This window comes from Muscardinus avellanarius (assembly GCF_963383645.1).
Source record: "Muscardinus avellanarius genome assembly, chromosome: 11".
Taxonomy (NCBI): Eukaryota; Metazoa; Chordata; class Mammalia; order Rodentia; family Gliridae; genus Muscardinus; species Muscardinus avellanarius.
Genome location: NC_137797.1, coordinates 11,323,152 through 11,348,201, shown reverse-complemented (window position 1 = coordinate 11,348,201; position 25,050 = coordinate 11,323,152). Strand labels below are relative to the sequence as shown.

The window sequence follows — 25,050 nt, the reverse complement described above, 5'->3', positions numbered from 1 at the left end:
CCAGGCCAGGGGCGCAGCAGGCAGAAGGCTGCAGGCACCGGTGAGAAAGTGTTTAATGCTCCACAGTTAGCGGTCTCCGAGTGACCAGGCCGCAGTAAGGCTACTGCCGAAGGCCGAACATTCTTGAGGCAGAGCGGCGGCCCCTGCGGCCTCAGAGCTGGGTGCCGGGCAGGGAGCCGGCTGTGAGAACGTGGTCCGGTGTGCTCACGGGGAGCACACATTTGTTAGTGCCGAGTATCATGGATGGAGGGAGCGGGATATTACACAGGAGAGAACCCACACACGCACGGGAGGCGGAGACACGAAGGTGTACAGGAGACGGAGGCGCCACCAGGTCCGCGCGTGGCCCGGCGTAAGCTGAGGGTGGGAGTCGCTGGCGCTGGGCTCGGGGTCCTGTGAGCCAGCAGGCGAGGGCGGCAGGGCCCGCGTCAGGGAGACAACTGAAGCCGCCCGGCGGGCCCTTGGGTGTGGAAACCCATGCACGGCTGCCGGGACTCCGGGGAGTGTTCAAGGAAAGGACACGGACAGGGGACCCCAAGTTGACAAGTAGGGAGGCCCGAGCAGCAGGGGCAGGGGCAAGTTCTGCCCCGTGGGCTCCCGCAGGCTTTGCAGAGCCAGTGACAAGGTCCCACCGGGAGAGTCCGAGGTCAAGGAGGCTCAGGATGGGGAGGCCCGCAGCCTCCACGGTACGGGTGGAAGCCAGGGCGTCCGAGGGGCCCTCAGGCCTCACTGCTGCTGCTGCCCCCGCCTCGCCCGCTGCCTCGCTCCACCCACACGAGGCGAGCCTGCTCCTGCAGGATGCGGCCGCGCACCACCTTGGCCAGCTCCTCTGCGTGGCCCCACGCATGCGCAGGCACCTGTGCCCAGGAGCAGGGCAGCCCCCAGAGCGCCTGCGCGGAGCCGCGGCACTGGCGGAGCAGCTCCGAGTCCCGCCAGCCTGGCCGGCCCAGCAGGCCCCTGCAGGGAGAGGACGGTGGGCGGCGGTCAGAGGGGATGGAGGGAGGGGGTGGCCAAAGAAATGAAGAGTCCGAGTGAGAAGACAACGATCGGGCAGTCACGGAAGGAGGGAAGGCCGCAGGCCCCGCCCCGCCTCACCTGACTTCCCGGACATTCTTCTCTGTCACCTCCACGTGGATGACGATGGGGTAGACGTCGCTCTGGACCAGCTCCCGCACGCCCCGCACACCCAGCTCCAACAGACAGTGCTTCTTCTCAGCAGAGAGAGACCATGTCCACCTCAGCCCAGGGACACGGGTCCCCCAGAGCCGCCCACAGTGGCCCCTACCGCAGCTCCCAGATGCAAGTCCCCGCAGAGGAGCCCAGTGAACCCCACCCACCTGCTGCCCACCACCTACAGCCCCCAGCCAGCCCCCAGGACAGCAGTGACTTCGATGATGAGGACGTACAGGTAAGATGCCGGCCCAGCACCTTCAGGACCACCCACATGAGGGCAAGGGTCTTGACCCACCCATGCCGCCCATGCCACAGGTGAAGAAGCTTAGCACCCCCAGAGGTGTCTGAGACACTGGCTCTTGGGCTCAGGATAGCAGACCAGCCCCTCGAGTCCTGCCCCCCAGAACCTACCTTTCCAACAGATTCCTGGATGGTGCGGATCCTGCTGCCCAGGCCTGGGGTGGCGGGCCGGGCCTTGGGGGCCCCAGGAGCCGAGAAGCAGCACTGTTCCTCCCCGGAGAGGCTTTCTGCAGCGGGGAGCAGGGTCATGGGTCTGGCTCACTGGGGGCCCCCACCCCTCCCAGACGGCAGGCTCACCTGCTGGGCACACTTGGAAGTCCGTCCGGGAGCTGGGCAGGTCAAGCAGGTTGCGGATGAGCCGGGGCGCCAAGCACTCCGGCAGCAGCACCACGGGCCGAAGGGCAGGCACCAGCAGGGGCCGCACCAGGCTGTAGGGCCTGAGGCTCCGCTCTGGCTCTGCGGTGGGGAGGGGCGAGAAGAGATGAGGGTCCCAGCAGGCTTCTAGCTCCTCATTCCCTCCAAACTCAAAATCTTCCCCTCACCTGCCTCCCATCTGTTGCTGCTCCTAGACACACACATGCACACGCGTGCGCGCGCGCGCGCGCGCGCGCGCGCGCACACACACACACACACACACACACACACACAAACGGGCACACTTGACCCTGCAGGGCTGTTTCCCTGGCTAGGACCCTTCAGTAGGCTCCTCCCGGATCCCTGTCTCACCCTGCCCCCTACAGGTCACCCTGCTCTCAGCAGCCAGAGGCTTCAAAACAAAGCAAGGTCATGTGACTTCCCAGCTACCCAGGGCAAAGGCCACATCCTCTGAGTGGGATGCGCCTGAGAGCCAGGAAGACTGGCCAGACCCCACTCGGCCTGGGCCCTGCCTTGGCGCCCCTGAAGCCCACCCCGCCCACCTCCCCTGGTCCCCAGGCCTGAGGTTCCTGGCAGGTCCCCATAGCACCTAGTTCTCCTGCCTCACACACCCCACACTCTAGCTGTGCCCACGGTGTGATGCGGTTCGAGGGACCCCGGTGTCCCCTGGCCCCAGCAACACCCCTCGCTGTGCCCGTTACCTCCATCTCCTGCCTGGAACAAGCTCTTCTGCACCCGCGAAGGCCCCTGCTGAAACCACCTTTCCTCCAGTCCTCCCTAACCGCCCTGCCCTTCATCCTCATAACTGCCACTCCCTCATCTCCCTCATCCCAGCCTGCCCTGCCGACCTGCCTCTGCTGTCCCTGCTGTCCTTCCGGGGTCCTCGGGCCTCTGCGCCACACACCTGTGAGCTCAGGTGCACCCACTGACCACCAGGGCGAGCCTGTCCCCAGGACAGCAAGCCTCTAGGCCGAGGGACACGGCTGACGGGCCCTGGACACCACACTCACCTGAACAGGGCTCCAGCAGCGGCTGCTCGGGGGAATCGCCTGCAGGACCCCCCACCGGCTTGGGCCTCACGAGCCCCAAGGCTCGCTTCTTCAGCTGGGGAGGACAGAATGGAAGAGGGTCACCTCCCTTAGGGACAGAGGGAGTACACAGGACCCCAGGCAGAGCAGACCCCACTGCCACTACTATCCAGGCTAACCCGGAGAGCCTGGGTCCATGCGAGACCGCGGAGATGGCTGGCCCTGGCCCAGCACAGCCCCCCAGACAGGTGAGGGCCACCGTCCCCATGGGCCAGGGGAAGCAAACCAGCAGCGCCCACTAGAGGAGCCTTAGGTGCACCCCTCTTGCAGGTGGGGAGACTGGAGCCCAGAGACCACCAGGAACTTGGTGCCACATAAGAGACAACCTGAAGGTTCTTTTTTTTTTTTTTTTTTTTTTTTGCGGCACTGGGGATGGAACCCAGGGCATTCTACTTCCGAGCTATACCCTCAGTCCTATTTTTTTATTATTCTGAAATAGGGTCTCCCTGAGTTGCAGAGGGCCTCACTAAGTAGCTGAGGCTGTCCGTGACCTGCGATCCTCCGGTCTCAGCCTCCCAATAATTTTTGTTCTTTATTTTAATAGTCTTTTTCTTTTACTTCATAAAGAAATTTATTTTGGCAGTACTGGGGATTGAACCCAGGAGCATTATACCTCTGAGCTGCACCCCTAGCCATATTTTATTTTGGGGAACTGGGAGTGGAACCCAGGGATATTCTACCACCAAGCTACACCCCTAGCCCTATTTTTATTCTTTATTTGGAAACAGGGTCTCCCTGAGTTGCAAAGGGCCTCACTATGTAGCTAAGGCAGTCCGCGAACCATGATCCTCCTGTCTCAGCCTCCCAGATGCTGGGATTATTAGCGTGCACCACCATGCCCGACTCACTGAAGGTTCTCTGATGAATCAGCAGTGGGACTGTGGGGAGGAAAATTAGTAAAACCAATAACCATGGAACTAATTATACGACAGCGGACAGGTCCCGCCTGCCCGCCCGCTGCACAGGGCAGGCTTTTAACCTCTGGTGTGTAGGAATTCACTAAAGATAGCATACTGTCTAGGGAGGCATAGTTGCCTCTCACCTTGCAGATAAGGAAAACTGCCTGAGGGACAAAGGAGGGAGCAGCAGAGAGGAGGGAGACAGAGACTTCCAAAGTCACAGGCTGTGACCGGCTGAGCTGGGATTCCAATCCAGGCCTCTGCCCAGGACCCAGGCGCTCAGCTCTCCAGACGGCCTGCGCCTCTTCTTTGTATGATTGGCGAGGGTCCAGAACCTAACATTCTTGACTTGAGGCTCGTGGGCTGGCGACCCTGCCCAGCCCTCGCCCAGGGGTTGGAAAAGGTGACCACAGGACTGTTGTCAGATACCTATGTGCCTGACAATCGTGGATGGCAAAGCTACTGTATTGTTTTGTTTTGTTTTCTTATTTGCTGGGCACATAATAGTTGGTCAGTTAAAAACTCAGTGAAGGCACAAGGTGGGCCTTGCCCTCCTCTCCTCCCCAGGGGCTGCCAGACGTGGAGCGTGCCCCTCCCTTTGGTCTCCATCCTCAGTGTCCTGCTGCCCCCAGCCCTGTCCTGCCCCCCAACCCTGCTTACATTGCTGCGGGGGCTTCGGTGCCGGCTGGAGGACAGGCATTTCTCCTGCACTTCCAGTAGCTGCTGGGCTCTGTGGGAGAGAGCCTGCCGTGAACTTGTAAGAAGGCAGTCCCTGGTCCTCTCTCCTCCAACCCCCATCCTGTCTCAGTGGATGGTGAGAGCCCCCACCCCAGTTCCAGCTCCCAGCGGGATGCCACCCCAGGCTCCGAGCTCCTCATCACCTCTGATAATTGGGCACCGTGCCCCGGTCCAGGTCCCGCAGCGTGAGGGGGTCGACCCGGGCGCAGAACCATTCCTGCCGGCGCTTGTACGCTGGCTCCAGCAGCCGCAGGATCTCCTGGGCTTTCACACAGAGGGCGTGGGGATCTGCCTGCTCGGGCAGGGCGAAGTTGGCTCGAATGTAGAAGGGCTCAGCACCCGGGCCCTTCACCCAGGTATCAAGGGCCTCGTGAAAGGACTGGCAGGCTGAGCATTGACAGGACAGGGAGACAGAGAAAGATGGCGCAGTGAGCGCGTGGCCTTGAGTGAAGGCCCAGCTGCCAGGACTGTCTTCCTTCTTCAAGGTTAGAGAAGATGGAGACTTGCCCAAGGCCTCTCAGCCTACCAGAGCCAGAGCCAGAGCTCAGGCCTGAGTCTCTGGACTCCTAATGCAGTGCTCCTCTCAAGAAGACAGAGAAAGCTCACGGCAAAGGGCTTTGTGGCCCTCAAGGGAGGCGGGCAACTGGGGCAAGGTCCTTCTTGGTCCTTGTCTCCCCTGCACCAGAGGCTGGGTGAGCCTTCTCTTGAACCAACAGTTCTGTTTTGGGTATTTGTTTTTGTGGTACTGGGGACTGAACCCAGGGGCATTCTACCTCCAAGCTATACCCCCAGCCCTATTTTATTTTGAAGCAGTGTCTTGCTAGATTGTTGAGAGTCTCACTGACTTGCAAAAGCTGGTCTCGAACCTGCAATCCTCTAGGTACTGGGATTACAGGCCTGTACCACCACACCGGGCCGGCCCAGGAGCTCTGACCACCTAACTCATGAGCTGCAGGCACTCCCCGGCCAGGCTTACCCTTCGAGTCCAGCTGGAAGGGATGTGCAGACACCTGGTTCCACGGCAAGGTTCTCTGCAGGGCCTCGGCTTCCTGGCCCGGCCCCTCCAAGCCAGCAGCTTCAGCCTTCTGCTGGGAGATAACCCAGGCAGGGAGGGGAAAAACTGATTTAAGGGTGGGAATGTCAAGGTGTTGCCCTGCCTCCAGGTCTCTACCCACCCATTAGATTTTTTTTTTTTTCCAGTACCAGGGGCATTCGAGCTCTGAGCTATACTCCTAGCCCTATTTTGTTTTTTATTCTTTATCTGGAAACAGGGGTCTCACTGAGTTGCAGAGGGCCTCACTAAGGAGCTGAGGCTGTCCACAAACCATGACCCTCCTGTCTCAGCCTCCCAAATGCTGGGATTAAGAGCGAGCACCACCATGCCCTGATTTACCCAATTTGGTTTAACACTGGCTGAGGCGGGGCAACCAGCAACTAATCACTGAGCCTGTTTCTGCTGTAGCCAATAACCAGGAGTTCCACCCAGTGATCCTGCCCCACCAATTGGCTCAGGGAGTGGGGCCTCACCTCTCTTGGTTCTGTCCTGGCAGATCCAGGCCCCGACAGCACCCTCCGCACCACCACCCCAGACCATCTCTCCCCAAGGAATGATGGGCCATCTGGACCCTTGTCCTGGAAGTCGGGGCCCCCTGGGGGGCTCCAGCCAGACACTCGGATAGCCAACGACCTGAGAAGAGAGAAGGAAGATGGGAACTAAGAGTTTAGTCAAGCCGGGCATGGTGGCGCGCGCTTGTAATCCCCGCGCTTGGGAGGCTGAGACAGAAGGATCCTGGTTCGCAGACAGCCGCAGCTACTTAGTGAGGGCCTTGGCAACTCAGAGAGACCCTATTTTGAAATAAAGAAAAAAATTAGTTCTGGGGGTATCGCTAAGAGGTAGAATGCTCCTGGATTCAATCCCCAGTACCACACACACAAACACCCACAGATAAAGAGTTTAAAGCTTCAGGTCAAAAGCAGCCTTCAAAGCTCAGGTCAAGAGCAGCCTTTGCTCCAGGCCCCTGTCCGCAGGCGCACGCCAACCGCTCCGTGCCAACCTCCCTGAGCCAACCGCCCATGCCGGGTTTGGCATTTCCCCTTCTGTTACATCACCAGAAAGAAGACTCAGCACCAGACCGCAGGAGACGGTTCCAGCCGGTGCTGGGAGCAGGGCTCATGGCGGCTTCCTGGGGAAGAAGTCCCCAGGTACACCTTGGTGAAGACCAGAGGCGCTTTGGGGACAGAGGGAAAGGAGCCGGTGCTCCAGGCTGACGGCCCAGCACAGCAAGGCTTGCAGGGCAGAGTCCAGGGAGTGGGGGACCCAGCAGCAGCAGCACTGACTGGGTGCTGCCCATGGCCAGGCACCACGTGCAGCTCCGTGCCCTAATTACTAATTTAACATCCTGGGAAGCAGCTTCCAGAAAAGATGAGCTGGAGCCAGCCTCAGGAGGGATGGGAGGAGGCATCTGGCCTTCCTCCCGCAGGCAGTGGGGCCACTGACAGCTGAGACAGTCACCAAGATCTCCAGCATTGCAGGGCCCCACTGCCCCGATGAGAACCGGTGAGGGCCTGCAGCCAGGCGCAGATGAACTGACCCCAAGTCCCTCTGTTCCGGGCAGAGCCTCCCCACCTACCCGCTGCGAAAGAGCGCATCCACCTGCACTGCCCCCTGCTGGTATCCCGGGGTAGCACAGGCTGCAAGCTCTGCCCTGATCAGCACCCCTGGGGAGCAGGGACCTTTGGCCCCAGGGAGCCGTCCTCCGCCCTCAGCAGAAAGCCAGGCCTGAGGGGTTGGGGCACATGGTGACGTGAAAAGGCCTGGAATTACAGGGCGGCCTGAGACCGGCCTGGCCAGTGCCTGGAACAAGACAGACCCCCCCAGCTAAGCTGTGCCGGGGCTTAGGAAAAGGGGCCAGCAAGGACAAAGAGGGCAGCCTCTGCCACTGTGGGCGTGAGCGTCTGATGAAGGGAAAGAGGAGACAGATGCACGAGGACCTAGAGGGCTCTGCAGGCCTGTCCCCCGGATCGCAGATTCACAGGTCTTGACTGGTTTTTTAATGGAATGGGATAGAAAACTGAATCCTGCCTCCTCCTAGGTAACCCAACTCTCGTCTCTGCCTTTTGCTTGAGGCCCCTCTTGGGTTTGCCACTGTGAGTGTGGTCAGAACAGCTTGAGGAAAGGGCAAGGGCAGGATTCCAGGGCGGTCTGGCTGCTCAGCGCACACGTGAAAGTGCAGAGCGCGCAGCGCCCGGCAAGCGCCGTCCCAAAGGCGGGACTCAGAGCGGGGCCTCTCTGGCCTCAGCTCCCCTGCCTGTTACAAACCCAGACAACTGGCCAGAGCGGCCAAGCAGCCTGCACTCAGGCCCCGACCCGCGCCCGACGCAGCACTGGGACCGACCCTGACTCCCACAGCTCCCTAAGACCCAGCTCTGGTTGGTGTGTTGCGCACACAGGCACGTGCACGCAGGCACACAAACACGCACGCACATGCCAGGACACCCTGGCACCTGTCCTGAGGTCGCCAAAGGACCAAGGGCTTTTTCCTGGGCCTCCCTGGAGCAGACTCTCTGCACATCTCGGGGTCCTTGGATCCTGGGGTCTGGCTGGGAGCAGGACCCACATCAGGTACCTCTCGAGCAGGAGCAGGAGAGAAGGCAGACCTGGGGAGCCAACTGCTCCCGCCTCCCTCACTGGCTGAGTATGCTGACCCTAGCCCTGGGGCGGGCGTGAGGAAGGGGTCCTCCAGCCCCTCCCTGACCTGAGCCAGGGCAAGAGGCCGGGTCACAGGCAAATGGGAACAGACAAGTGGCAGTGATGGGCCTCCATGGGTGTCCCCAGCCCCAGGGCATTGTGGGAGAATCTCTAGGCAGTATGCATGCCGCTCTGCGCCAGGTCAGGGACCTGAAATGTAGAGACTTGAGCTTGTCACACAGATTCCCACATGTAACCCTCCTGACAACCCTCCGGGAGGCATCTGTCATTGACCCCGTGCTAGAAATGAGGGCAACTGTAGCCGGGCGTGATGGCACACGCTTGTAATCCCCGCGCCTGGGAGGCTGAGACAGGAGGATCACACAGGTTTGAAGCCAGCCTCAGCTACTTAGTGAGGCTCTCAGCAACTTGGTGAGACCCTGTTTCTAAATAAAATATAAAATAGGTCTGGGAACGCAGCCAGGAGGTAGAAACTTCTCTAGTATTTTCCCTGCCCCCACCCAATGACTCACTTCACTCCTGGGCTCTTCCCCACTGCCCCCCGACTGGCCATCGCAGGCCATCCTTCAGCCCTCGCACCCCCAATGTCCATCGTCCCCTGCCCCACCCTGGCAGGGGGCCCAGCCACCTGACCTGGCAGAGAGCAGAGAGAGAGAGGGAGAGAGAGAGAGAGGGAGAGGGAGAGATGGCCGGAAATTAGGAAGAGGAGGAGTGTCCAGCACAGAGCCCAAGACATGGTGGGCAGCGACAAGTGTGAGATTAAAAGTAGCTGAGACAGCGGGCATGGTGGCGCACGCCCATAATCCCCGTACTTAAGGGCTGAGACAGAAGGACCGCAGGTTCCAGGTCAACCTCAGCAACTCAGCGAGGCCCTCAGCAACTGAGCTAGACCTCATCCCAAAATTTAAAAATAAAATAAAAAATCAATAGGGCTGGGGACGTAGCTCAGAGGTAGAATGCTCCTGGTTCAAGCCCTAGTACCAGAAAAACCCCACACACCGGCTCACACAGGAGGCCCAATGGAACCCAACACCAGCACCAAGTGGCCTGTGCCATGGGGTAAATTCCTGACCCTGTGCTGGGTGTACCCAGCCAGGTCACGGGGCCGCGGAGCTCCTGGGCGGTACGCCGACAGGTACTTAACTTGCTCGGAGGCAGCACTGTTCTGAGCACTCTAGGAAAACCACACAAGCCCACCACAAAGGGGGCAGCCATCGAGCACAGAGAGGCACTGCTGTGACTGTTTCACAGAGCAGGAGGCCGGGGCCCCGGGAGTTACCTGACCTGCCCACGGCCCCACCACAGCCAGAGAGGAGATGTGGGTCCAGGGAGGCGGCTCCAGCCCACCCTTCCCGGCTGGCACAGCGCTGCCCACCTCCCCTCCGCTCTGCCCGGCTGGCTGTCCACCTCCTCCTCCCTCCGCCACCCTGCCCCCGCCCCAATCTGTGCTCTTCCTCCAGCCCCCCCAAAACAGCGTGGGCAGAGATGGCCCCACGTGACCACAGGGCCGGGCAGGGGCCAGGCCAGAGCCTCGGCTGCCTTCTGCATCCTGGCGCCCCCTGGCCAGCAGCCAGGCCCCCGCTGCATGGAGGAAGGGCCAAGGCAGGCAGGAAGGGAGGCACCCCGCCCCTTCCCCCAGAAGCATGTCCTGCACAGCAGAAACAATGTCCCACTGCAGGGTGGGGGCAGGGGCCTGGACACCGCCTGCGCGGCCGCCTCGTCGCTCTGCCCTGATGTTGCATGACCTGCCCCGCACCCCGCATCACACACCCAGCTCTGACACTCAGGGCTTTCCCCACCAGTTCCAAAGCCCGAATCTGACCAGGCCGCTGCGGCCCTGGCCCTGGTACTTCTCAGCTGTGTGACCTCCGACAATTCCTCCACCTCTCTGAGCCGCAGCTTCCTCATCTATGAGCCAGGATTAATCACGACAATGCCTAGTCCCGGGACAACAGCTGGCCTCGCTGTGTGTGTTTGGGGGGGGGGGGGGTACTGGGGATGGAACCCCGGGGCATTCGACCTCCAAGCGACATCTCCAGCCCTACTTTTTATTCTTTCTTTCTATTTATTTATTTATTTATTTTTGGTGGTACTGGGGTTCCTGGAAGCCCTTCTACCTCCGGGCTACACTCCCAGACCTATTTTTATATTTTTTATTTGGAAACAGGGTCTCCTAAGCCAGCGCGCGGGGCTGGCTTCGAACCTGCGCAATCCTCCTGTCTCTGCCTCCCAAGCGCGGGGATTACAAGCGTGTGCCACCATGCCCGGCTTATTCTTTATTTTAAAACAGGGTCTCACTGAGTTGCAAAGGGCCTAAGTAGTAGCTGAGGCTGTCCGCGAACCGCACTCCTCCCGTTTTAGCCTCCCAAATGGTGGGATTACAAGTGTGCGCCACCACGCCTGGCTCCCAGCCCTACTTTTTATTCTTTATTTTGAAACAGGGTCCCCCTGATTTGCATAGGGCCTCACTAAACAGCTGAGGCTGTCCACAAACGGTGATCCCCTGTGCACCACCACGCCCGGCTTTGGCCTCGCTTTAACGTGAGCTGAACCCTCCTCACTTCCCAGAATGCGGAAGCCAAAGTCCCCAGCTCCCGGCCTGACTCAGGCCCCATTGTGGCTCCCAACCTGGACTTTCAACTTTCCTTTCCTCCCTGGCCAGCTGCCCTCTACGGAGAGTTCAAGGGTCACATTTTCAGCTCGGCCGGCCCACCCCCCAGCCCTGCTCAAAGCCACTGGCCAGCCTGAACGGGGGCCGCGGGACAGAGCAAGCCTGTGCTAATGTTTTGTGACTCCAGTATGGCGCCTGTGGCTCCCATGATGGCCCCGGGGCTCAGGGACAGGGACGACTGGCCAGCTGGCAGCTGGGACTGGACAGTGTTTACGGAGGCTCGTGACAGCAGGGATCGCTGGCCCCCTTCACCAGCGACTGGGGCTGGTCACACAGATGGTCGGCAGGGTTTGAACCTAAGGGCTGCAGGGAGCAAAGGCCTCCCCTGCACCTGCTCCTTCCCAGCAGCGAGACCCGCCCAGGCCCACATACCTGTTGAGGAGGTCCAGGCCGCAGCTCCGGCCCAGGAGGCCCTCGGGCTTCCCCAGGGGCCACACGCTGTCGGAGGACGATGAAGAAGAGAGGCCGGGGGACCAGGGCTTAAGCGTCACACTTCCTAGGAGGAAGAGTGAAGTCTGGGGTTGGGACTGGGAAGAAGGGAAGGTCCAGGCCCGTGAGAGGGGCCCTGGGGTGGAGGCCCCAGGAGCATCCCGGCCCCTCTGGGCTCCCTGTTCCTGGAGAGATGGCGGCCAGGACCTGAGGGGCCTGCACCATGTCCAGGCTCAGAGAGAGCAGCCTGTCCCAACTCCCAGGAGCTCTGGGGCAAGCCCCTGGCCTGGGGCAGGAGATGCCGCCAAGGGCCTAGAAGGCAGCGTGTGTGCCTCGCAGGCGGCAGGTCCCTCCCATGAAGTCGTGAAAGTCCCCGGGGCTGTTACCTGTGATGTCCGACATGCTGCTGAAGGACCTGTATGGAAAGGATCAGAGCAGGGACAGATGAGCCACAGGGCGTGCTCTGCCCGCCCCTCCTCCTGCCCCAGGCCCCCAACAGGCCCCAGTGTCCCCAGGTGAATGCGACCCAGAACCCAGTCAAGGGCCCAGGCAGAGGACCCACGCCGCCCAGCCCTCTACAGCCCCAGGGCAAGAGGTTAGCGCCCTGCCTCGGCCCCATGTGCCACAGCTGGGCTGGCCTGGCCTGCGCCGCCTCCTGCCAGCCTCCCCTGACCTGTGGCTCCCAGGACAGCCCCGAATTAGACCGCGCCTGCCCATCACATGCAGGCGCTCACGCGGATCAAGCGATCCCGCAGAGGTCGCAAGGGAAACCTGGAGGGCTCTCTGGGGGACGCGGGGCGGGACACCCCAGGAGGCAGGAATCTCCCAGCCCGGGTCTTGCCTCCAGCAGAGGTAGCCGGCTTCTCTGCCTCCTGCTCACTGCCGAGGCTGGGCCTAAGCCTGAGTTCTTGCCTTAGGTCCCTGGCCACAAAGCAGTCTCCACATCCCTAAGTCTTTTTCTTTCCCTTTTTATTTCTTTCCCTTTTCTTTCCCTTTTTATTTGTTTTTGTGGTGCTAGGGGTTGAACCAGGGATATTCTACCCTTGAGGTATGCTCTCCGACTTAATTTTTGTTTTGAAACAGGTCTAAGTTGCTGAGGGTGTCACTAACCTGCTGAGGCTGGCCTCAGACCTGAGATCCTCCTGACCCAGCCTCCCATCTGGCCTTTTCTTAACCTCTGACGCAGCCCGTCCTATGACTCCTGAGTTTCCGGAGCTCCAGCCACTTCAAGGCAGTCAAGGGAGATGACCGCCCGGCCCTGACTCTGACATCCTAGGAAGATGTCTGTTCAGGAAAGAGCAGCCCACCTTCCTGCCATCTCTGGGCCGCTTACCTCTTAGGGGGCTCTGGGTCCTCCTCACGCTGCCGCCGGAGGATGGAGCCGGCGCTGGGGGGGAAGGGCAGGATGGAGAGACGGTTAATCTCCTTCTCGCTGTCTGTGGCCTCCTCCTGCAACACAGGACAGGGCTGGGCCACCCACCGCCTGGCACACCTGGCGTGTACCCATTCCACAGATGAGACCCAGGGCCCGGAGCCAAGGAGCAGGAGCCACGAGATTAGTGTGCCAGCAGCTCCCAGGTCTCCATGCGCCCAGAGAAGGTTCTCGGCCTCCCCGGGCCGGGCCTCGCGTCCCCACCTTCAGGGTGGAGGCTGCTCTACACAGTGGTGATTACAGGAATGGGTGGTGGGCGGGCATCTTACCGAGGTGGGGGGCTCGGATCCCCCTGCAACGGCGGCTTCCCCAGCACCTTCGGGGCCTCCCAGCGGGGAGGGAAGCTCGCTGAGGCTCCAGGTGCTGCTGAGGTTGGAGCACAAGGAGTGGGAGGAGGCACAGGCCTGGAAGAGGACGAGGGGCGGTGAGCAGCGGCCAGCCCGCCAGCCCCAGCGTCGCTGAGCACACGCCAGGCACAGGGCCAGAGCCTGCCCGCCTGGCACGTCACGGCCCGTAGTGGGAGAGAGACTGCAAACCAGCAGACAGGAAGAGGACCCAGCAGTGCTGAGAGCAGAAGGGGGTGCCCAGAGCGCAAGAGGCCCTCGAAGGCTGGACGTCAGAGCGCCCTCCAGAGAAAGCAGGGTCTGGACTGAGAGCGCCTAGGCGCTAAGTGGGTATCATGGGAAGGATGGGGCAGGCAGATAGATGGCATGTGCAAAGGCCCTGCGACAACTCCAAGAACTAAAATGCTGAGACCCAGAGAGCCAGGCTAGAGGGAGGAGGCATCCGACATGCAGGGCCTCCTGAGCATGGGGGGGGCTCAGTCTTGAGCCAAGAGCAAAAGGTCGCTGAGTGTTCCCCAAGTGAGAGGCCTGAACCCGTGCCCCTCCTTGGACTCCTCCAGGCCCCACTGCAGCAGCGGCAGGCCTGCTGAGTTCAGACAAGAGCCCTGGGAGCGAAAGGCGGAGCTCCGGGCAGCGGGCCGATTTGTCAGTGTCTGGTTCACAAAGGGTCTGGGGCCAGGCTCCGGTACTACCAGGCCGTGTGGCCTCGGGCAAGCCCCTGATCCTCTCTGGATCCTGTGCAAGGAGGGAATTCGACCAGCTGGTCTCTGGGGACTTTCAGGCCCAACGAAACCAGACTCACTGGTCTCTGAGGCCGAAGCTTTACATTCCAATGTTCTCACGGACCCTCAGGCAAACAGGCTGGCCCAGCTATATGCAAAGGCAGGTTTCAAATATCCCTAGAGTCCCAGGAGAAACCGCGAGATCCGAGAGATCCGCGCGTGCCAACCCTTGGCAGTCGCTCCCTGCCCCACCTGGGAGCCCCCCTCACCTTGAGGCAGGACCCGCCCTGGGTGCGCTGCAGCTGCACCTCCAGCAGGGCCTTGGCGCCCTCCAGCCTGGTGAGCGCGGTCAGCAGCTCGTCCCTCTCGGCCTCCAGCCCCCGCACCTGCTTGCGGTACTGGTCCTTCTCGATGAGGCTCTGTGAGTACTGCAGCTGGACGCGGTCGCGGCTCTGGATGGCCTGGAGCGAGCAGGGGCCCAGCAGTGAGCGCACCACACTGGCTCAGCCAGCCCAGCCTCCGACCTCAAGAAAGGGTAGCAAGGATGGCTGCTCTCCTCAAGAAAGGGTAGCAAGGATGGCTGCTCTTGTGCACAGAGCACTTCCTGCGGGTAAATATCAGCTCACGCAATCTTCACACTAACACACTAAAGGACAGTTAGATATGCTATCATCATTCGCATTTTGCAGATACAGAAATCATGCCAGCCTAACCGGGGTTCCAGCTACGTAGTCCAGAGTCTTACATTTCACCAAGAGCAACTTAAAATGCTTCCAGGAGACCTACTGTGCGCCTGGGGCTTTATTCACAGCTTCCCAATCAGGGCAGGAGTCAAACCCAGCCTATTGCACCCAAAGCGCTTTTCTCTCTATGAAGACCAGGATCCCTGGGACACGGGCCCGTGGCCCAGACCTGCTACCCTCTGCCTCAGATGGTGCTGCAGCCAGCAGCCCAGGGGCTGGGAGCGGCCTGATGATGCAGACTCCCTGGCCTCGCCCCCGGCCACCTGAATCAGGACGTCCAGGGAGGACTCCAAATCTGCGTTCTCAAGCACCCACTGTGGAGTCTGAGGTCCATTCCAATGTGTGGCCACCACGTCCTCTTGTGGAATTCAAACATGGTCAGGGACAAAACCCTGCTGCCCTCCCCCCACGCAGGGAGCCTCCCACGGGACAGCAGGGCCTGGGGGACTGGCCTGCGGTCCTCAGCCCACCCTCAGCCTACGCAGGAGACAGGGCTGTGATACCAAAACTTTCCAGAATGTCCTCATCAGCAAATATCTGCAGGCACCTCCCAGTGTGAGCCCTCGATGTAGAGAGAACAAGGGATTCCACACAGGACCCATTTCTGTAACCGTCCCGGGGCTCAGGTGAGGCGTGGGCCTGGGGTCAGGGTAACTCAAGGCTGGAGGAGAAAGGCCCTGCAAGCAGCACCCCGAAACCCCTGTCCGTTCACACAGGGTCTAGAAGCCCGCCCCAGGGCTGCCAGGCTGTGACCTCAAGTGAGCCCCTCACCCTGGCTGGGTCCTGTGCAATGAGGGGATTAGACCAGCCAAGCTCCACGGAGCTCTTAGGCCCACAGTGGACAAACTTGCTAGCCTCTGAGGTGCACGGCTTGCATCCGAACATGACCGCAGACCCACAGGCAGCCAGGCTGACCCAGGTGACACTGGCCTCTGGCTGCCTGGCCTCCCTGCCCCATCCTGAGCCGACGGGAACTCCATTAAAGTGTCTTTCCGAATTTGCAGCAGAACCGATGGCGGGGCCCAGAGCCGGTGCGCAGCAGGCTGGCGCTCACCTGGTCCCGCTCCTTCTCGATCTCCTCCAGCTGGGCCAGGACGGTGGCCATGCGGTGCTTGTACAGATCGCAGTCCTTCTGCAGCGTGCGGTGCTTGAGCCGCAAGTCCTCCATCTCCTGCAGGTACTGCGGGCAGGGCAGGTGGGGCAGGCTCAGACCATGGGGCCCAGGACCCAGCAGGTCCAGTAAGAGAGGCCTGAGCCGGGGCACAGGAGCACCTCCCCAGCAGGATGGCCTGGCCCACCAGCTCCACCTCACGGGGCCTCGGCTGCCTAATCTGTAAAACGGGGCTACTAGTGATCACGGCACCTCGGGGCCACTTTGGCCCCCACTGCCACCCGCGGCCCCCGTCTCATGGGACGCATTGCATGTCTTGGCCTAGACCCTCTGCTGCGTGAAAAGGTTCCTTAGGATAACGTGTGTGGCCCCTGGTCTCCCTGGCCACAGTTTCCCTCTGTGAAAGAGGGGCCTCTGCCGTGAGCACTGATGAGTCCCAAGGGTCCCCTGGCAATATTCAAGAAGGAAAGGGTGCGTAGCTGTTAGCCTGGTGCCCGCCTGAGATGCCCAGGGAAGGCTGGCGGTAGCCAACCGCGATGCCCCCGCACACCTTGTCACGCAGCTCCTCGGCCCACTGCAGCTCCCCCTGCGCCGCGTGCAGCTTCTGGCACAGCTCCTGCCTGCTGTCCTGCGCCTCGCGCCAGTCGTGCTCCAGGATGTCCAGGAGGATGCGCTCGGACCCTGGGGCCCCCGGCCGGCTCGCCTCCTGGGGGTCAGAGCGCAGGCACCTCAGCATCTCACCAGGGCCCGCCTCGGCTGTGGCCAGGAAGCGGACGGAGGCCTCGGCCCTGAACGCCACCCACAGGCTCCGCCATCTTGGCCTAGACCCTCTGGTTCTGGGTCTGCCCATGTGGAGAGTGGGCGAGGCCCCACCGGGGAACGTCTGGGATATAAAGGGGGTGAGGGGGTGAGGGAATGCGCTGTGAGTTCAGCCAGGACCTCGGCCCTGAATGAAGCCTGGCCCACCTCCTCTTGCCCTGGGCCCCCACTCTAGCACCCCAGGGAGCAGAGTGGCTCTTCACACCATCTGCCAGGGAGTCTTCCAGGGGCTGACACCAGGCCTAAGATCCAGCCCCCAGGTCCACACCCAGCCAGGGACCGCCAGCCCCATGAAACATACAGCTCCCACCCCCCACTTCCCACGTGGACTGATAGCCAGGACGCAGGCCTGCTGGTGCTGCGACCTGCCACAGGACTCCAGGCAAGTCCGGGGGCCATCCACGCCTCAGGATCCCACCCTCCAACCGCTTTAGGGTCAGGAAGAGGAAATCCCAGGAAAGCCGTGCCCTCTCCTCGGGACAATGCCCACACGCAAAATCAGGAGGTCCAGGGGATACAGAGAGCTCCTGAAGGCCATCCACAGGCCCCAGACTAAGCCTGCAGGGCCACCAGCGCAGGAAGAGTCGTTGGCAGGACGGCGCCCAGGCCTCAGACCCTGGCTCTGAAACCCTTGGTTCTCCAGGCCTTGGGAGGCCTAGTGAGCAGCGGGGGAGCCTGCTTCAGCCAGCCTCCTACCTGCTGCAGCCCCTCCTGCAGCTCCTGCAGCGATGCCGTCAGCCGCTGGTTCTCAGCCCGCAGCTCAGAGACCAGGTCCACACTGTCCTTCTCCTTCTCCTTCTCCTCGGCCCCGGGGGGCGGGCCCCTGGCCCTCCGCAGCAGCACACACTCCTCCTCCAGCCGGCTGACCTTGAGCTTCAGCTGATCCACCTGGGGCCCAAGACACGCTCATCCTCACTCCTGGGTGCCCCAGGACCCCAGAGGGGCCTGGGCAAGAGTCCCTGGGGCCTTGCCTGTGAATCGGGGCAGGCTGGGCGAATATGGAGCTGACTGGGAGGAGGGGCAGAAGGCCACCAAGGGCCTCCCGGGGATCTGCCTGTCTGCACCCAGAGGGGAGAAGGGAAACCGCAATGGGCCTGGGGGGGTCTCACCCGGCCCCGGAGCTGGGGTGCCCATCCCCAACCTGACCTCAGCTCCACACACTCAGAGCAGATATGAGCTGGGCCTCCCTTAAAAAAATCCCCAACAGAGCCTCTATTACAAGAGGCCGGGCTGTCCACCCACCCTCTTCTCACCGGTGCTGCAGACCTCCAGGCCCAAGGTTCAGGTTTTGATTTTACCACGATTAGGCTCTGTCATCCTGATCAAGCCCCTCGTGCGAGGCCTGCTTCCTCTTCAGTAAAATGGGCCCAGTCCATCCCCTACCCCTCCACCTAAGGTCCTCACAAGAACAAGCCAGTGAGGGGACGGGGCCTCTGACCCCTACGAGGGCAGTAGAGCTGGCACCATGTGGCATAGGGGCCTTCGCTGTTTAAAATCAAAGCCCAGGCCCATAGCTGGTCACCAGCTGGGCGCCTGAGGCCAGAGACTGGCCTGAGCTAGGGCGGCTGGGGGACGGCCGGCTGGCTGGGGCAGCTACGCATGACCAGCTGGCCAGATTAACTCGTGCGCTCAATCGAGGCGTTGTCCACGGTCCTGTGGGGTCTTGGGGGCCAGACCATGATCAAGAAACGGCACAATGCCGTCACGCCGACCGGGGCGCCTGCGGTATGCCAACATCCATGCCAGGGCAGTGTCCCGGCCTCTCTTAGAAAATGACTTGTGAAGCCCGGCATGGTGGTGCACGCTTGTCATCCCAGCATTTGGGGGGCTGAGATGGAAGGATCGCGGTTGGAGGACAACCTCAGCTACTACTTAGTGAGGCCCTCTGCAACTCAGTGAGACCCTGTTTCAAAATAAAGAATAAAAAATAGGACTGGGGGTGTAGCTTCGAGGTAGAACACCCCTGGGTTCCATCCCCAGTACCAGAAAAAAAAGAAAGAAAATGACTTGTGAGGCCCCAGCCCTCGAAGCCCAGAAGGGCAACACACACACACACACACACACACACACACACACACACACACACACACACGGGTCGGGAGACTGGGTCTGGCAGTTCCACGAATTAACAGTGCGCTCCTCCTCCACAAAGACTCAGAAAGAAATCCATGACTCCCGCATTCCTTTCCACTCACAAAACACGCTTTGTGACCCGCCAGAGAAAGACAGCCAGTCTCAAGGACAGGCACCGTCACAGCAAACCGCAGCCGCGCACCACGGCCTCTGCGGACCCGCAGCCAGCTGGCTTCCCGATGAGCTCAGAGGACGGGACACCTGGGAGTCTCCGCCGAGCACCCGGAAACACGGCTGCGTTTAATCCTGGTGTACAAACCCACTTAGCACAAAATTATAGTGCCCATCCCCTCAGTTTATGTTTCTTGGAAATAACAGCTCATTACATCTGCACCTTATAAAACACGGTATTAAACAGCAGCCGCCACACACCTGCCCGTGGGGAGGGGCCCCGAGCTGCCAAGCCTGGCACGGTACCCATCTGTGGTGCCTTCTTAACTTGGGTGGCAGAAAGGTTCCAAAAAGTTGAGGCAAATCCCCAGGAGCTTATCTGTAAGCTCCACCTCCTCCCTTGCCCTGTGCCCCCTATATATACTGGTAGCCACAATGGTAGATGGCCTCGCTGATGGGCAATGAGGGCTGTTCTGCAGACACACAGAGGCACCTCCCATCGCCGCGTCTCCAGCCCAGCAGCCCAGATGGCCGATGGTAGTGCACACCTGACACTGCAGGGGTCACAAATCACACCCAACCTTCCAACACCCTGACCGAGGCTCCCTTCCCCAAAACGTCCACACGCCCAGCAAGCACAAAGCCAGCCCCTGGAAGCCTGCATCCACAGACACTCTCCAACACCGGCACACCGCAGCCACTGCCTGGGGCTGCTGGGGTCAGGCCTCAGCCCCACAGCCAGCATCCCACAGTGGAGGTGGAATGCTAAAGATTCCTATAATCCCAGCCACTCGGGAGGCTGAGGCAGGAGGATCACAAGCTCAAGGCCAGACTGGGCAACTTGATAAGACCCCGTCTCAAAATAAACGAAAAAGAGACAGGGGTCCAGCTCGTGGATAGTGCCCTCGCTTCGCTCCCCAGTACAAAAAAAAAAAAAAAGAAGCCATGCGTGTGTGGCAGAGCTTCTTGGCCTGCCAAGGCTCAATCCCTCTGCCGCTGTGAAGAATCAGGTGAGGCTGAGCCTGGACCAGGAGCACTGGGAACCCGGGATACGGTGCTTCCGCGAGGGTCAGACAACACGATGCGGGCAGCATGCGTGCACGTCGACAACACGAGGCAACAGTAATAACCGTAGCCAACAGTGCCAGGCTGGGCGCCAAGCATCTGAAAATCTGCACCTTAAACTCACCGCGTCCTGGCAGCCCGCCATTCCTCCCTTCTGGTGCTACTGACATTTGGGGCTAGATAAGTCATCGAACGGGCTGTCCTGTGCAATGCGGAACGTTTAGCCCCATCCCGGCCTCTACCCACAAGACACCAAAAACATCCTTAGTATGACACCTACAGATGTTCCAGGACATGGCCAAATACTTCCGTAGCAGGGGCAAGAGTGTCCCCAGTTGAGACCAACAGTCTGCGCCCAGGAAATACAAACATAAGCAGCAAAGGACTTGTCCGTGGTCAGGAGCAGGCGGGTGGTGGCTCGGGGCAAGAGCTGGCTCCCACGGGGATGTCGCCCCTTTCCCCGCCCCGCCCACCGCCAGGACCCACCGCCAGCTGCAGGTCGCGGCTGCGCAGCACAGCCGAGTTCTTCTCCTCGCTGAGCTGGGCCAGACGCATGGCAATCATGTAGTTCTCGTCCTTGAGCCGCAGCAGCTCCAGGCTGCCGGCCTCCCAGTCCTCACGCAGCCGCTGGCAGCGCTCCTGCGCCTGCTGCTGTTCCCGCAGCCGCTGCTCCAGCGCGGCCTGCTCCTCCTCCAGGGCCCGGTTCCGGGCCAGCAGCTGCTGCTCCCGCTGCAGCTGGCTCTTGCGAGCTTCCCGCAACCTCCGCACCTCGGTCATCAGGAACTGGGTCAGGCCCTCGGGCCCCTCCTCGTCTACCAGGACAGGGCAGAGAATAGTCAGGAGGGGCAAAGGAAACCAAGGAGAGAGGAGACTGCACAGAAAAGCCCAAGTCGTAAGACCCCTAGAGAGCGATTCTAAAACATCTTCTTTGTCGTTTAGGGATAGGGAAGCCCTTCCTAAACAAGGCACAAAATCCAAACGTTACCAGAGAAAAGGTGGACAAATCCGTATAAATCTCTGAAAAGTAAGAGATGTTGTAACCGAGTAAAAAGACAAGCAAAAGAGTAGGCAAGAAATATAGCGAATGACTCGAGCCCATCATATATAAAGAGCTCCTACAAACCAATAAGGAAAGGCAAATGACTGAATTAGCATATGGGCAAATGCCAGGCATGATGGCACACACCTGTAATCTCATTATTTGGGAGGCTAAGACAGGAGGATCACAGGTTCAAGGCCAGCCTCAGCAAGCTAAAGAGACCCTCAGTAACTAAGCAAGATCCTGTTTCAAAATAAAAGTGGTTGGGTATACTTCAGACATAGAGTGCCCCTGGGTTGAATCCCACAGGCACCAAAAGTAGGAGAGGTAAAAGCTATCAGTAGGCAAATCCCAAAATAAAAGTGGCTGAAAAACACAGGAAAATAGGTGCCAATCCACCGGCAAAATAAGAGTGGTAACTAAAAATAGTGACTTCATTCTTCACGTTACCTACTTTATTAATTTGCTTAATATTTACGACAACACTATAAGGTTGATATTATTGTACCCATCTTGGGAAAAAAAGCAGAGGCAAATAAAAATCGAGTCATCTGTCCGAGGTTTACAAAGTACTAAGTCATGAACTATATCACTCAGTGAAATATAAATCTGGGACAATACTATTATATTTTATATATCCATCTTATAAAAACATTTAAAAATAATCCCCAAGATTCATGAGGTTACAGCACAATGGACATTCATGTAACTGCTGGTGAGAGGTATCTGACTATAACACTTAAAATACACGTATACAGCTAGAAAAATTCTATTGCAGAAAGTCTCCCTGATTCCAAGAAGTAGGACTACATAAAGACAAGCCGACATGGACATGGACGTTCCCAGCGTCACAGTGTTACAAAACTGGAAACAACGTAGATATCCATTAATGAGGGATGGCTCAAAAACGATGCCACTTCTTCACTAATGAATGCGACCCAGTGACTTGAACAAGCAGAACAGCCAGGTGTGGTAGTGGCACCTGTAAATCCTACTTACTCAGGAGGCTGATCAAAAGCTTAAGGCCAGCCTCTGCCGCTTAGCAAGACCCTATCTCAAAATATAAATAATAAATAAATAATGCCAGGAGCGGTGGCACACATGTATAATCCTAGTACTTGGGAGGCTGAGGCAGGCGGATCACAGACAGGTTCACAGCCAGCCTCAGCAACTTAGTGAGGCCCTCTGCAACTCAGTAAGACCCTGTTTCAAAATAAAGGAATAAAATAGGGCTGGGGGTATAGAATGCCCCTGGGTTCCATCCCCAGTACCATAAAAATAAGAAAATCAGTAAAAATTAAAAAAAAAAAGGGCTGAAGACGTAGCTCAGTGGTAGAGCACCCCTGGGTGCTTGATCGAATCCCTAGTACCAACCAAAAACAAAACAGTAAAACAGATATGGAAGACTTGCTGAAATCAACCACTCTGAGAAAAAGTAAGATCCTGGGCAACACCCAGGGCCAGCCAGTGTGTGCCTCTAAACGCTCAGACGAGGGGCCTGGCCAGACTGCTACCAGCACCACAGAGCAGCAGGAAGGAGGCAAAATCTCCGTTTATTCTAGAGTCACCTGGCGCCTTTAAGTATTTCATATAAGAAACTAAAGCCCATACGTGCCGGCCATCTCATATCCGAAGAGAACATTACGGGAAGAACCATGTTCAGCAAGTGGGCGCCCAGCTCAGACTAACTCGATTAGAATCCCAGCAGCCAGCTCTCGGTCTACCAGGGGCCCCTGGGAAACCGCATCCGCATGTGCCTCAGTTTCCCTCTCTGCTCAACAGGGATGATGGAGGTGCTTGCCTGGCAGGGAACCTGCACACAAGTGGCCGTCGGAGGCTCGGGCAGCCACCGCAGGCCCACTTACCCAGGATCATGGAACAGCGCTGGGCGGGCTCCTGGCCCGTGAGCAGCGTGAAGTGTTCTGGGTAATAGAACTCCAGGGCTTCCAGGAAGGCCTCATAGCCCCTCTTGCCACGGCAGCGCAAGATGTCCATCAGACGCCCTGGAGGGAGTCCACGGGGTCAGGATGAGGGCTTCCCCGACAGCTGGCTGCAGCCGCCCCTAACATGCTCCAGGGCCCACGTTCCCCAAATTTTTCGGCGAATGACACACACACACGGGGCCTGTCCCGACACATCAGGGAGGAAAGCCCGGCTGCCAGCCCGGGACAGCCAGAGCCCTGCACCGCACCTGCACTCCAGCAGCCCCCAGCCCCCCCACCCTGGCCCCGCCGAGGGAAGACCAGCCAGTGAGGCCCCTCTGTGCCCAGAGCGGAGCGCTTCCCCGCTGGCCTGCGCCAGAAATGCCACCACTGGACCCTCTTCTCTGCCAGCTCTGGTTCAGACATGCCCTGGGAGAGGGGACCCTGGTAAAACTGATGGGGCTTGAGGGGAAATGCCTTTCTACCGGGAGGGGCGGAAAGGAGCCCGGGAGGTCAAAAGGCACAGGAAGGGTGTCCAGGCCACCAGCCCTAACCTGGAGGTCCCAGGCCTCACGACCACGACCACATCCACCCCTCCGCGCTAACGCAGCCAGGAAGTGGGAGCGACCCCCGGCGGCAGGCCCGCGGGCGCCCTCACCCGTGCGGTTGGCGCGGCACGGGAGGCGGTAGGTGCTCAGCACCTCCTCCTCGTCCTGCTCGTCGATGACCCGGCACTGGCGCAGGTACGGCGTGAGCTTGGCCGGGTTCAGGGCGCGCGCCAGCCGGTGCCGGACGCCCTCGATCCGCTCCCACAGCGCGTCCTCCTCGGCCTCCGAGCCCGAGCCGGCGCCGGCCTCCTCCTCCGCCTCCCCCGCCTCGGCGGGGCCCGGCATGGCGCGTCCCGGGGTCGGCGGCCGGCGGCGGGGGCCCCGTCCCGGAGCGGCCCGCGCAGGCTGCGCGCTCGGGCGGCGGCTCGGCGGAGGGGCGGCGCCCCGCGGCCCCCGGCTCCGCCCCCCGCCCCCGCCGGCCCGCCCCGCCCCCCGGCCCCGCCCGCGCCCGCCGCACCTGCCTGCGCGCGGCCGCGCACCTGCGCGCCCACCTGCGCACCCGCCGTCCCCCGGCCCCAGGAGCCCAGGCCCCGCTCTGGCCCCGCTCAGCCGAGCCGCGAGCACCGTCGGGGAGCACCGCCTTCGGATCCCCCGAGCAAGGGCACCTCACGGCCCCCAAACGCAGGGCGGCACCGCCCCCGGGTGGGCAGCAGAGGGCAGAGGTCACAGGTGCCTCCTTAGAGATGCGAGTCAGTGCCCGCGCCACCCCGTTACCCCCTTCCCGTAAGAAGTCCGACGGCGGCACGTGGGACCCTTTCTCCAAGGGGGTGCTGGTTCCAGGGATGCTGGGAGGGGCGTCTGTGGTTAAAGTCAGACCCGTTTGAGAAATGCTGAACCCCAACTCCCCGGCCCTCTTTGGGGACCCAGGCCACGCCACAGGATAAGGTCCGAGCGTGCTCGTATTTCCCCATACGTGGGATACCACCTCTCTGTGTGCTGGAATCCTGCAATGGTACCTGCGAGGGGGGAGCGCCGGGGGGGGGGGGGGGGGCTTCAGCTAGCCCAGGAAGCGAGTCCCCAAAACCCTCCCACACCTCCGGACAGATGCTTTAGGTGCACATACTTACTACTCGTCCAAAGAAAAGTGTTTAAACAATAAAGTCTCTGAAAAGCCCCGCAATAAAACCGGCTTAACTCATGCTGAATTCTGGTGCAAATCCATCAATTAGCAGAGGAGGGAGCAGAGGCCCAGAAAGGGCAAGGAACTTGCCCAAATTCAGCTGTGGGATGAGTCAGCCCGGCGCCTGCCCTGCCCCTCCCCCGCTGTGTCCAGGGCACCAGGCCGCCGGGGCGCACCTTCCCTCCGGGCGGCCCTGGGTGCCCTGGCCTCCCACACCTTCCCTCCCGGCGGCCCTGGGTGCCCTGGCCTCCCGCTGCCCTCCCTCCGGCCGACTCCTCCCTCCGGCAGCCCGGCTCATTGTGTATATTTTCAACTTGGCCAAGAGAACAGAATGAAAGCTTTGGAAAATGAGTTTATGGTTAATTATTTTCTCATCAAGAAGCCAATACAGGGCCTAGAGATCAGGCACAGAAACCAAAAATTGTGCCACTCGGCGGGTGGGCAGAGGATAAGGGGACTCTGGTTCTGAGCAGGTGGGACCGCTTTCCAGCATTCTGGA

The 25,050-nt window shown here is 60.3% G+C and overlaps 1 protein-coding gene across 1 annotated transcript; it reads right to left on the bottom strand.

The window, feature by feature from the left end:
* Positions 1 to 719: 719 nt before the first annotated feature.
* On the bottom strand, positions 720 to 23,716 carry CARD10 (caspase recruitment domain family member 10; the record flags this gene model as incomplete). The annotated part of the gene is made up of 20 exons (XM_080705059.1): positions 720 to 957; positions 1,096 to 1,208; positions 1,585 to 1,700; positions 1,771 to 1,929; positions 2,859 to 2,952; positions 4,496 to 4,565; positions 4,717 to 4,960; positions 5,550 to 5,661; positions 6,101 to 6,260; positions 11,326 to 11,449; positions 11,769 to 11,797; positions 12,716 to 12,831; positions 13,084 to 13,218; positions 14,150 to 14,341; positions 15,678 to 15,803; positions 16,285 to 16,440; positions 17,250 to 17,441; positions 20,349 to 20,674; positions 22,767 to 22,904; positions 23,482 to 23,716. 20 exons carry the CDS (start codon positions 23,714 to 23,716, stop codon positions 720 to 722), a joined length of 3,075 nt encoding a protein of 1,024 aa, XP_080561185.1.
* Between the last annotated feature and the right edge of the window lie 1,334 nt (positions 23,717 to 25,050).